The 13,005-nt window shown below is 44.7% G+C and overlaps 1 protein-coding gene across 1 annotated transcript in view; it reads right to left on the bottom strand.

The window, feature by feature from the left end:
• The window catches only part of pms1 (PMS1 homolog 1, mismatch repair system component), a 24,010-nt gene extending 11,153 nt beyond the window's left edge, over nucleotides 1-12,857 (bottom strand). Inside the window, exons 1-12 of the mRNA XM_007552306.1 lie at nucleotides 12,726-12,857; nucleotides 12,466-12,648; nucleotides 11,445-11,547; nucleotides 11,209-11,372; nucleotides 8,715-8,825; nucleotides 5,664-5,786; nucleotides 5,450-5,596; nucleotides 4,740-5,377; nucleotides 4,165-4,632; nucleotides 3,965-4,092; nucleotides 1,418-1,563; nucleotides 6-189 (exon numbers count right to left, since the gene is read on the bottom strand). Coding sequence (XP_007552368.1) covers nucleotides 6-189; nucleotides 1,418-1,563; nucleotides 3,965-4,092; nucleotides 4,165-4,632; nucleotides 4,740-5,377; nucleotides 5,450-5,596; nucleotides 5,664-5,786; nucleotides 8,715-8,825; nucleotides 11,209-11,372; nucleotides 11,445-11,547; nucleotides 12,466-12,648; nucleotides 12,726-12,857 — 2,527 coding nt within the window. The remainder of the gene's footprint in view (nucleotides 1-5; nucleotides 190-1,417; nucleotides 1,564-3,964; nucleotides 4,093-4,164; nucleotides 4,633-4,739; nucleotides 5,378-5,449; nucleotides 5,597-5,663; nucleotides 5,787-8,714; nucleotides 8,826-11,208; nucleotides 11,373-11,444; nucleotides 11,548-12,465; nucleotides 12,649-12,725) is intronic.
• Between the last annotated feature and the right edge of the window lie 148 nt (nucleotides 12,858-13,005).

The raw sequence follows: 13,005 nt of genomic DNA, 5'->3' as shown, positions 1-13,005 counted from the left end.
TGTGTGTGTGTCCAGCCCGGCCTCCTGCTGTGTGGACGGGACGTCGGCCAGGTGTTGGAGGAAGAGCCGCCCGTGGATGCAGGTCCGGTCCGTCCCGCCCAGCCGCCGCTCCGTCCGCTCCAGCAGCTCCTTCACCTCTTCACCACATAAATCTGAAGGCAGCTGGCGGGCCAGCCGGACCGCCTCGGCCTGAACACAAAACATCCAGATCTAGATCAGCACTGCTGACGCTCAGAAGCCAATAAATAAAAACAGCTCCGGTCCTACGGTTCAAATGGCTTATGAACGACATCAATACATCCTACAAGTCTGAACCAGAAGTGATCAGCGCCATGTTGGTAGGCAAACAGCGAACATGTGGCTGTTGTTGTGGTGGATGGTGGCGTGTTGTCCTTGTTTGAGGAGCCGCCTCTTCTGTTCTGTTCATTTCTCAGTGAGCAGGAAGTTTATCCAGCCTGAACATCAACGATTACACGGCTTTGTAAAAGATGTGAACTCTTCACGAGGGTGACGAGGTTCTGGTGACGGCAGAGTGAGAACGAGTGGGAACATGTCTGCCGATAAAAGCTATATTAGCTAAGCTAATTTTGCTAGTTCAGCAGTAAATATCACTGATGTTTATCTTATTACCCCAGCAGTTATAATGTTTTTGTATTGTTTCTAAGTTAGGAGGTGAGCACTAGTTCTAACCTTGTGGGTTTTTTTACTGTTGTCATAGCAACTCCATAACAACTGCCTACCAAGATGGCTGCCAGTTACAAAGTTCCTGGAAGTGTGACGTCACATGAGAACCGTGTGAGCTCAGCAGGAATGACTTATCTACTTAGAAACATTTATTTTTAGAAGCTTAAAGCTTTTGCTCTATTTTCCATCAAAGCTGTGAGTTTCTGTGTTAACTTTTTGTCGTAAAGTCGTCTGTGAACTCTGACCTCTAATGAGATTAAACAATGACTAACTACATGCTGGAGGTTTGTAGTTTTTCATTTTCAAGAAAGTGAAAAATATCCCTGCATTCCTCTGATTGTGCCAGTCGTGTTGTTGTTGTCTTCCCTCTGAAGCCTCCAGCTTTTCTTTTTCAGTGACCTGCTCTCATGTTATTAATCCGTTATTAATTTTAAACACAAACCTTTGGTAATATAACAGTAACAGTATAATAATCCGAGTACGTCCAGCCAAAGATAAAACAAACTGAATTTCTAAAGAACATTTAGCACTGGAATCAGAAAATATTGTAAATATCCAAAATAAAACAAAGCAACAGTAATTAAGATGGATGATGAAGTCTCTGTAGCCACGCAGGGAAAGCAGGCAGGAGGAAGTGCAGACCAGCTGCTTCCTGCTGGGTGTTAAATGCGGTTCATCTCTCTGACGGCTGTTGGAAATGAGTTAGCTGTCGTGTTTTGACCGGCGGGTTTACCTTCAGGTAGTTGGTGACTTTAAGCGGCCGGCTCTGTGGCACCGTGGCGGCCTTCCTCTGGAGGACGGCAGTCAGAACCTCCTTCAGGTCCTCCAGGCCCAGGAAAGGCACGCAGTCCGCCACGGCCGTCGCTTCCAGATGGCGCTCTGCTGACAGCCGGCCGGCCAAAGCAAGCACAAAACAAGGATTAATACACTCCAGACGCTGCTACTATCTCCAGGAAGGAATAATAAATAAACACGGAGCTTTAGGGCCGAGCCGCGGCCCAAGGGCAACAGACCCCGGGCCAAATGGAGTGTTAAATGACTAATAGAAGCCCCAGCAGACTGGAAGGAAGCTGTCGAGTAGCCGGGAAGAATGATGGGCCGCAGTTTATGAGGAAATACTGTAAATCATCCACAATTTTGATTCTGATTTAATAACCTGGAGATTCAGAGGCGCCAACGAAATGCCTCAGCTGGTTGGCTGCCAGAGAAACGCAGCAAAAGACAATCAGTGACGAGTTTCTGCCCAATTTATCATCTAAACGCATCAGTAGACATGAAATAAGGCTAAACTAACTCACTAGTAACTCTTCAGACACATATAGCAGATTCTTTTAAAATAATTCCCAAATTGCTGATTTTTTTCCACTTATGCAAAACATCTTCTGTTATCTATTTTTTTAAACTTGTTTTGAGAATTTATGCAACTTTGCAAACCTGAAGTTAAAACTAAGAATTAACCTGAAAGTGGAAAACACATTTTATATTCAAGTTAGGCAATAATTTAAATATTTTCCAGAAGATAAAGACCAATACTGATGGACATAATGGAGAATGAAACGCTGGAAATATTATACAAACACACACACACACACACACATATATATATATATATATATATACATATATATATATATGTTTTTTTTTTTCATGCACCCCAATATTGTACACAATATTAGAAATACATTAAAATACAACAATACACTAAAAATTCAATTCCTCAAGGTGCCGCAATGGCCTAGTCAAAGTCTAGACCTCATTCTGATTCAGATGCTGTGGTGGAACCTGCAGAGAGCTGAAGCAGCAACGAACTAAATGTTTCCAGCATGAAGCTCAGACACTAATGAAGCTCTGGTGTTAGCCACTGCAGGCAGCAGCAGCCCGCTACGCTAACCAAACAGCTAGCTGCGCTAACTCTGAAGCACTAACCATACACATCTACGCTAACCAAACAGCTAGCTGCGCTAACTCTGAAGCACTAACCATACACATTATGTTTAGCTCTGCTAATGCTAAAGCACTGCACTGACATGGCATTTACCTAATAGCTAAAGCGCTACGCCAACATCAAGCTAATGGTAAAATGCTAAATTCCACCATGCTAGTTCCCATCAGTGGTGTTCGCTAAAGTACCGACAGCACAGCTAGGTCTCCATTTAGCACTTTTGCTAACTTTGACAACATTTAGCACACTTAGCTTCTGCTAAATGAGTTTTTTCAGATAAATTCTGAATTTACTCGGCTGACTGATAAACTTTCAGTAGAATAAAGTTTTAGTTTTGGTTATTGACTTAATATTTCTTTGCAGACGTTTTTGGGCCGACGTGTCGCATCATCTTTTTGTTCCAGGGAACCAGGAAGTCGGGGATCAGTTGGTGATCGTTCTCAACTCAAACAGGCTGATGAGTGTGAAGGGAGCCGAGGATAAAACTCCACAGATCAAACCGTCGCTGCGGTTCCGACTAAATTCTGGTTTTAATCCCGTAAATGAAGCTGGACTGAAACTGGGCCGAAGGCGCCTGCAGCTGCATGAAGCATTCCAGGAATTCCTTTAAGGCCAACTTCTCCCTCATCACCTGCACACCGGGCTCCGGTCCCACCGGGAGGCCCGCTGCCGGGCCCAGGGCCAAGGTCAGCCGAGGTGAACCGCTCCAACAAGAGCAACGAGCAACGAGCAACGCAACTGATGAGGCAGAGCAGCTTCAGTCATTCAGGAGCTCCAGACAGGAAATACAAGGAGAAATACTTTAAAAATAAAAGATTCCTGGCAGGTGTAGTGATGACAGATACTTCTGCAGAATATATAAATATTTATTATTAGTAAAAATAAAACAGAAGCTGATCCAAATCAGATACTGTTGGTTTATAAAGGATTTCTGCAGAAGAAGAAATCACACATCAGGCTGAATGAAAAATGATAAATGGATGAATAAAAACTTTTAGGAAACAGGATGAGTAATCCAGACATACAGATACATTTTATCCTCCATTTCTGTTCTCCACACTTGTTTATGCTCTCAAATTCATTTTGAACTGTGGAAAATGAAACAGAATAAAGTTAAAATGAGACTCTATTACTGTAATTGTTGGGATATTTCGGCTTCTATGAATTATTTATGGGAAAACATCATTTATTGGACAGAAACACAAGCGAAAAGGTTTTTTGGAAGAAAAAACACCCAGAAATAAAATTCAGACTTTTACCCAGCACAGGAAATGAAGTGTGATTGTTGCCATGGCAGTGGACAGGAAGCTGGCAGGGGGAAGGATTTTGGTGGCGTACCTGGACTGAGTTTGATTCTGAAGCCGTTGGCGACGAGTCGGGGGTCGGAGAAGAAGACGCTGCCGTCCGGCTCCGCCTCGCCTTTCTCCAAACTGCACAGTGTCTCAAACTCCGCAGCGCCCAGGTTCCTGGAAGACAGCAGGAGTTTACGGTCTGCCTCAAGAGTGCGGTTTCCCCGTCGCCGTGGGAACCAGAGCTACCTGTCGGTGAGCAGCAGCGGGTTCTGCAGGCGGACGGCAGGAAGGATGTGGTCCTGCTGGAGCCGCTGGAACAGCAAGGCTTCCTCCGCCCGGAACGGGTTGAGCAGCATCAGACGCCGCCCGCCGCACAAAATCAGCCAGGCATTCTGAGAGGCCAGCCGGCCCACCGGGCAGAGGCCCCGGGGCCCTGCCGCGCCGCTCTGGGCCGACAGGCGCTGCAGCCGCAGGCGCAGCGCCGCCATGCTGCAGGGCAGCGGCCGCCACGGCTTAGGGGGCGGAGCCTTCTGCTTCTTCTGGGGCTGGGCGGAGAAAAGCTCGTCCAGCAGCTGCTGGTTGGACAGAGGAGCTTTACGCTTCTGAGCCTGGAGCTTAGCGGCCCTCAGGGGCCGATCGGCCGTGGCCCCGGCGGCCGCCAGCCTGGTCCTCTGGTCATGGAGGTCCTGACTCTTCCTCGCCTTTTCCTCAAACCTGCAACAACAGAAGAACGATAAATCATGCAAATGGATCATTTCAACTGATCAGCTGATTGATTGATTGATTGATTGATTATTGTGACCGGCCTCAGCTGCTCTCACCTCTTCCTGCCTTCGTCTCCCAGGTTTTCCCAGCGGTTCTGGACGGCGGCGCTGACCTCCTGCAGGCTGGCGGCCGGTCGCTCCATCAGAACCTCGGACCGGGTCTCCTTCTCAAACAGCGAGGCGGCGGACGGTGGCACCCTCAGAGCGCGGCTGCTGATCATGTCATACGCCGTCAGAGCGGCCCGTTTCTCCGTTATGGCGTTGCCTGACCTCTTGACCTCCGGGTCAGGCCGGTGGATGACGACGGGCCGCAGGGGTTCTCCCGACACCGGGTCGGTCAGCGCCGTGCCGCGGCTCCAGGCCTCGGCGGACACCTGCGGCCACCGGGGCTCCTGTGGGCCCGGCTCAGTGCTCTGGGGTCGATTCCGGGTCGCCTCGTCGTCGCAGAGGGAGAAACCGGATTGGTTGACGATCCAGTCATCCGCCATGGAGGAAGAGGAGCTGCAGCTGGAGGCCTGGCGCTGCAGAGCAGCTGATTGGCCGGCGTCTTCATCGCTCACCTTCCTGCTCTCCATATTCTCATCTGTCTCCACACAACCAGCAGCAGGAGGAAGAGTTTCAGGGTCCGGCGGCTTTTCAGGACGAAAACCGTAAAGAGAAACCAGCAGAGCCTCAATGGCAGCCAGAACCGCCTCCTAAACACAGAGAAACAGGAAGTCAGAGCGAAGGAACCTGAACCGGATGAGCTGGGTTGGAGCCTCTGGTACCTTGTTATGAAGCAGAACCTGGGTTTTATCAGGCGTCACATTTACATCCAGAGATGAAGGACAAACTGTGATGTTCAGCAGGAGGACGGGGAACCGATGCCGAGCCGCATCGTCAGGATACTGAGCCGAGTGGTGCTGACGCAACAGCTGAGGAGAAGAAACGTGATAAATGACAGAAAAAAAACTGAAAACACACAATCTGAATCCATTTCACCTTCAGGATGTCCTTCTGCTGGACAGGACGCTTATTAATAAAGATAAAGGTTTTATCAGAGGTAGAGGAGCTCGTTAAGGACAAATCAGCTCCGGGTTTGGGAAGAAAACCGTCCAGAACCATCTGAAGGAAAAACAACAATCACAGAGATAAAGTACAGAAAACTGAACAGAAATCTCCATAAAAACAGTGCAACAACCCAAAAGTACTAATAATAACTTGAAAAATCAATACTACCATAATTTTCTCCACATTTTGTCATGCTCAAACCACCCATTATCTTAGGATTAGACGTGTCGGTCTTGACTGTTTTGGGGGGTTATATTTATAATTATGTCTTTATAGAAACATTGTTATGAATCCAAGTTGGAACAAATTCATAAAGTGAAGTGAGATGCACAAATGTGTGGTAACAGTTTTTATTGATAATTTAACAGAACTAAAAGGCCGTTTAAGTACTGAATTGCGGTGCCGTACCAGGTTTCTCCACGGGGAGGCGGTGTAAGCCGTGAGACGGTTTGGGGCATCTATTGCCTTTTTTTGCTGTCCTCACGTGAAGAAGTGCACGATCAATTTTAATTTTGTTTAATTTCAGGTTGTTAACGTCCAAAAACATAGGGGTATGATTCTTAATAAGGTTTTATCTTATAAACATTTGTTTTTGTATTCGGCAGACTTATGTAGATGTTCCATTGTGTTAGCTAGCTAGTAAAGCTAGCTGTCCCGCTAGCTTTACTAGCTGCTGTTAGCGGTCTGATGCCTGCATGAGAGGCATACAGTTATGCAGTTCAGACAGAAATAAAGACAGCCCATGAACGAGTCCATATTATAAATCCTGTATTTTATGCAAAATTAGTTTGTTAATGGAAGTGGCCTAAGTAGGTCATCAATTTGTATTTACCCACGTCTAAAATAAAAACGTCACTAGTTATAAAGTCGGTTATCTCAGACTTAAGCAGGTTGACCACCCTTGGTTAAAAGTAACCATGGGGAATAGGAGAAAGGGGAGAAATGTCGCAGTTACAGTAAAACCAACAGCAAGTACAAAATGCCACAAACACGCTATACAAAACAGAAGTCCTCCAGGCCACAGGGGGGCGTCAGCCACCACCTCATATGGGAGCAGACACTCAGGAAAGATGGAATGTCCAGAAGAAGGAAAAATTGCTTTTATGCTTCATATGTTTTACAATATTATAGGACAGCAGCATATTTATGTACGTAATATTTATCCAATTCAAAAATACTTTATTGATCACAAAGGGATCAATAACTCCAGACTCCGCCTAGTGGCCTGGAGGGCCTCTGTTTTGAAGAGCAAGTCTGCAGTTACTTTTGCCATGTGTCATGTTTTGCTTCTATTTGCAGCATTTTGTCTGATTGTTTTTGTAGGTTTTTCTTCCATTTGTGTGTTTGCAGATGATTCTACTGTTTCAGCCCCTGTAGAATACTTTTACTAAGCGTTATATTTCTGAAGTCTGAATCGTCATCGTTTCTTCTTCTGTGCAGGCTCCTGACCCGATCTTCCAGCCAGAACCACTGGATCTGATGACTCAGCAGCTGCATGTAAAGGTCAGCCTGGTTCCTACGGAGGGCTATTAGTGGCTGCATTTTTCCACACAGCCTCATTATGAGCAGCAGAACCCGGTGGTGACATCCAGAACCGAGCCACTGTTCCTGCTCATTACGCACGAACCGGACCTTTGGACCCCCGGAGCTCCTCATCGGGGCAGCCAGAGCTGCCAGCATCACATTTAGTTCCTCCTGATCAGCGGGCACAAAGGTTACTCTCATAACCGCAGCAAAACAACAACAGAGGGAGAGCGGGGGTGAAAGCGGCTGCTCCACATCTGTCAGCAGGTAGGAGCCTCGTGACGAGCGGCTGCGACCGCACAGAGGCCGGCATCGCCACGGCGACTCGATTAGCGTCAGGAAGCACTCAGCTTTCATCAGGAAGAGCTGCGGAGAAAAGGGCAGAGCGCGTTGAGCCGCCGCCAACCGAGCACACGGCGGATCAGCTGCTCAGGCGCCGCTGCTTCTCCTCTGGATCAGCTGATTTACACACCGCCACACCAACAGCTGTTTGAAAGCGTTCAGCGCACTCAGCTTCCCCTGAACTCATTTTACCTCATTAATTCTAAAGCACTAATTTATCTAAACGTGTCAGCTGAATAAAGTTCCACGTCTACCAAAAATGATACAAAACATAAATTAGGTGTTTCTAAGCTTACTTATTTTAGTCTGGCAAAAAACAGCCTTACTGGTTAAAGTAATTTCAAGTATTTCTTATTGAAAAACGTCATATTCTTCCAGAATATTAATTTATAACAATCCCAAACATCTCCACCTGTGATGAAGCAGCAAATGATTTTTATTCTCTACCCAGAATGCATTGCTGTATTTCTACAGTAAACAGTTTAAAATCTACTGATATTTTAAGTCCTATTGCGCTAGCTGAGGCTAAATCAGAAACATAGTTAGCAAAACTCGACAATTATAAAACCGAGTTCATGAGTGACAGATCTGTTCTCAGAAAAAATCACTTTCTGAAACACAAACTGACAAATTTGTCCCCGTGGAGAGCGCTATGCTAGGTTTTAGTACATGTTACCTTAAATACCATTTTGGTATATAGCTTTAGCATGAGCTTCGCTAAATACCATGATGATGTAGCATTTAGCATTTTATCATTAGCTTCCCTTAAATACCAAGTTGTTATAGCATTTAGTGTTAGCATAATTAATGTTTATAATAGTGCTTTAGGGTTAGTGCAGCTAACTCTTTAGCCCACGACTGGAGTGAGGCAGTGGGTTCACAGACTGCACTGACCACAGCGATGGTTCAAAGGTCAGACCCTGTGGGCCTGAAACTTCTCAGACCTGAACCCGACTGAGTTGGAATCAACTCCAAACAGAAGATAAAAACGGGTTTGGACCTGATGCCCAGCTGAATCCTCTAATATTCTTTTCATATTGATATCAATATGAAAAGAATATCTTTGGGTAAGATATTGACTACTAAATAAAATCGTTAAGCCTCTCTTTAACCGACCTCTGGCTGTTCTTGATGGACGGGCAGCAGGTTGGTGACGGTGCTAGCTCCTAGCGTAGCAACCAGGGCTCTCCTGTGGTCCGCCGCTCTGGCCTTCTGCCAAACCACCACCTGCAGAACAAAATGCCTCCATGAGTCCCCGTCCCCTCAGCAGCAGTGGCTAGCAGATACCCTGGTAAAGGGTTGCAGGACATGTCTGATATTTTACAGTTTGGCTCCTGAAACGGATCCTGCAGTAAACAGTTCCTGAAAAGGCCGTGAAGTGTAACACAAGCAGAGCTGGAGGGAACCGATCGCAGCGGCAGCAGCATGTCTGGACAGGCTGTGCTCCGCTGCAATCTCAAGCTACTTTCCACGAGAGCTGCATGGCTGCTGCATGCAAACTCACTGACCTGCAGCAAAACACACTGCTGCACCCTGAGGCCGAGCCCAGAGCTCCAGGAGGCTTTAATCTGGGCTTTAATCTGGGTTTAAACCGCTCAGATTAGGAGACAGATGTGCTTAAAGAGTTCAGGAAATCACAGAAAAAACTCAAAATGCACAATTTAATCAGCTAAACTGGCTTCTTGTTTTAAAGATTTATTCGTTTTGTTTGGATATTTAGGCTAAAACATGCAGGAAAAATTTCAGTGAGGACTCAGAACCTTTAACGGGACAATTTGGGTTTTAATCCAGAATTTAGCTCCATTTACTACTGATTAATCTTTGAAATTAAAATCAGATTCAACTGAAATGTTGAGATGTTTTGTAGGAACAGTAACCTCTGCAGCTGCAGCTCTGATCCATTAGATTTAAAATCAGCTGCGATCCCTTTAACCTGTACCAGAACATAAACACAGAAGAACAATCAAACTTTACTGGTTAGATCTCTTAAAAACACGTGAAACGATTCGTTTATCTCTCAGAGCTTCTGGAAGAAGTTTGTTGTGCAAAAAACATCCAGAACCAAATTGTGACTAATCGTTTACTGAGGTAATCTTCAAATAATAAAGTAATCAATTAATCGTTAACTGGAACATACAGACGCTAAAATATGCAATTTGATGAAAGAACAACTGAAATTTAGTCAAAACTGAACAATAAATATAAACACTTTGAACTTGAGGTAAAAATCTTCTTGGTGTGTAAATCTGTTCCTCAGATCTCCTCTAGTGGCCGTTCTAGAGTTTGTTAAATGAATTCTGTTATTGTATTTTAGGCAATTAAATGTTATTTTGTCTTTTAAAGCAATTCTAATATTGTATAAAACCCGTTTAAGTGGTTAAATGAAAAATCAGCTGAATAAGAAGTTTTTAAACCCGATTAATCGATTGTCAAAATCAATCACTAGAGTGATCGATTACATAAATAATCGTTAGTTTCAGCCCTGATTGGTTTAACCGCATTACCTGAATCTAAACAACATATTTGTGACAACATAAATATGGAATAGGTTTTATTTTGTTTCTATGAGATAAAATGAAGAATCAAAGTTTATTTAAGTCAAATTTGAATTTTATTTTCCATCCTGATGACATCATAAAATCATTTCTGCCTTTATTCAGAATTTATTCACATATTTTCAATGTTCAATTTCCACGTCAGAAGTGAATTTTAGTTGTTTGGATTCTGAAAAGATCATCTGGATTTTATAATCCTGGAAACGTCAGGCTGAATAAAAGTCAGAAACACTGGGATTACGGAGGCTTTTTAATTCTTTTAGCAAATAACTCTGAACTTATTTCAACAAAAAAATGTTTTTTACTGAAACAAAACCAAAAATAAATCAAATTTAACAGATAAATATAACCCTGTTCAACATAGAAATTATTTATAAATATTATTATCAGGCGTACCTTCAGATCCAGTTCTGACTTTTAAACCTGAGTTTCTGTTTCTCACAATAAAGTTTGAATTTTATCTCATTTTTTTAAATTTGAGAATCATTTGAAGCTGTTCATGTTTTATATTTGTCACATATAATTTTAGATTTTACTTGTTTTTAATCTCTTTACCACTAATGCCTTACCTACAGTCTAACGCAGGGGTTCCCAATGTGGGGGTCGGGACCCCAGGGAGGTCATGAGACACCAGGCAGGGGGTCGAAATCTCATTTTCAGATTCATTATGGTTTTAATGGTTAAAACAGGGGGGAAAAAACTACATCATTAAATAATAAAATATAGATTGAAATAACAATAAGTGGGGGTTACCAGTAGGGCTTTATTTTATAATTTTTAATTTCTTGGGGTGAACAGTTTGGAACTGAGGGTCCAACATGTCATTTCAGAACCAGAGGAAAGTTTCAGCAGCTGGAAATGCAACGAGGACACCTAGTGGTGGAGAATCTGCACTAAATAAATGACTGAATTAACGACTGAACTGGAAACCTGGAGGCGTTTTGGGATAAAATAAACATGGAATTAGAAAAACTAGATTAAAAAAGGATGAAAACCAGATAAAAACGTTTTTTAGAAACAGATAATGTTAACGGGTCAGACCAGCAGGTTCTGACCTTGTTGTGCGCCAGCGTGAGCCGCAGCTCCGGCTTTATGATGGCGAAGGCCATCAGCAGGTCCTGGACCTTCCTCACTTCCTCCTTACGCTTCCTGACGGAGGAGAAGAACTGCCGTCGCACTGGCAGTTTCCCAAACAGCTTCGCCACGCTCACCGACGTTCCTGCAGGAACACAGCAGGGCTCAAACCGCCATCAGAACGCCCCGCCCACCCCGGTAACCGCCGGCAACCTGCCTCCACCCAGGTGAGACGGCCTCTGAGAGACGATGGCCCCGCTGGAGTCCAGGGTGTACTGCGTGCTGACGTCGTCCTCCTCTGTTTTAGTGGTAACGGTGACCTGGACAGGAAACAGACTCTGAACTGTGAGCAACAAACAACTTCAGCTTTTAATGTTCCAATTACAGATTTAACTTAGAAAAACTAAAAAAACATGTCAAGTCAGCCAATTTCAGGTTTAGAGGTGATCTGTGAACTGTAGTCGATGAACAGAAAGATTTTCTAAGAAAGATTTTTCACACTAAATCTTTCTCAGATTATCAGATTTCATCTTCTCAGTTCTATTTTTAACTCCTTCCAGAATAAGAAGTTCTGCGGCTACACCTCAGTTATGCAAATTAGCTGCTGCTGACCACGTCCCCCACATCAATGTTTACACTGTTTACATGTAAAAATGGCTGCCAACAGATGAGCTATTAAGTCATGTTTAATCTGCAACAAACGGGAGGAAAGACATTTTCATGTGCGAGTATAAACATGGCAACCATTCAGCTGCAAACGCCTGGGTGGACCTAGCCCCGCCTCCAAGGCGCAGCTCCTCCCCTACTCAGCTCCTTCAGACTAGCCAGCAGCAATTAGCAAACAGCTGCTGAGCTCATTATAGTAGATACTGCTCAGAGCAACAAAAAACATTAAAGGGTTAATAGAGGAGCCATGTTAGGATGACTTCCTGGAGGTGGAGCTTCAGGAAGAAATAGAGCATTTAAAGAGACAGTGGTCCAATTTCACAGCTTTAAATTACAAAATCAGATTTCTTTTAGGTCATATTTGATATACAGTACAGACCAAAAGTTTGGACACACCTTTTCATTCACAGAGTTTTCTTCATTTTCATTAATATGAAAATGTAACACAAGAGAATTTTCCACCCGCTTCAAAACCAGCAGATTTCCCTTTTTTGCATCTGAAGCTTTGAAGTGACCAGAAAACATCCAGAAAGTTTTCTGAACCTCTAACTTTAGTGTGGAAAGAGAGCCACCTCGGCCACGGCGCAGATGGAGCCCAGCGCCTCGCCCCTGAAGCCGTATGTTTCCAGACGCTCCAGGTCTTCATGGCTGCTGATCTTGGAGGTGAAATGTCGGACGGCCATCACCGGAGCGTCCGCCACTTTGATCCCACAGCCGTTGTCCCGAACTTCGGTCCGGTCCAGGCCGAAGTTCTCCTTCAAATGAGCGACACATCAAGTGAAGCTGAAGGGAAAACACAACAGGAAGTGAGACGAATGGTCTGTAAACGTACCAGCTTCACATCGACGCTGGAGGCGCCAGCGTCCAGGGAGTTCTCCATCAGCTCCTTCACCACGCTCACCACAGACGTGACGACCTGCGAGCTGGACAGCAGCCGCACTGTGTCTGCAGGAAGCTGCTTCATCGCTGTGTTGGTAGGAAAACAGAGTCAGTCATGGCTTATCCAGACTGCTGCATCCACGGTGCACAAAGCAGCATTAATGCATTAAGGAACCTCAGACTGAAGAACTTTCAGCCTCCAAGTCACTTAAACTGGCTCTTTTAAACACCAG

Source organism: Poecilia formosa, unplaced genomic scaffold (genome assembly GCF_000485575.1).
Source record: "Poecilia formosa unplaced genomic scaffold, Poecilia_formosa-5.1.2 Scaffold47, whole genome shotgun sequence".
NCBI lineage: Eukaryota > Metazoa > Chordata > Actinopteri > Cyprinodontiformes > Poeciliidae > Poecilia > Poecilia formosa.
This window is presented reverse-complemented; position numbering and strand designations above follow the sequence as displayed.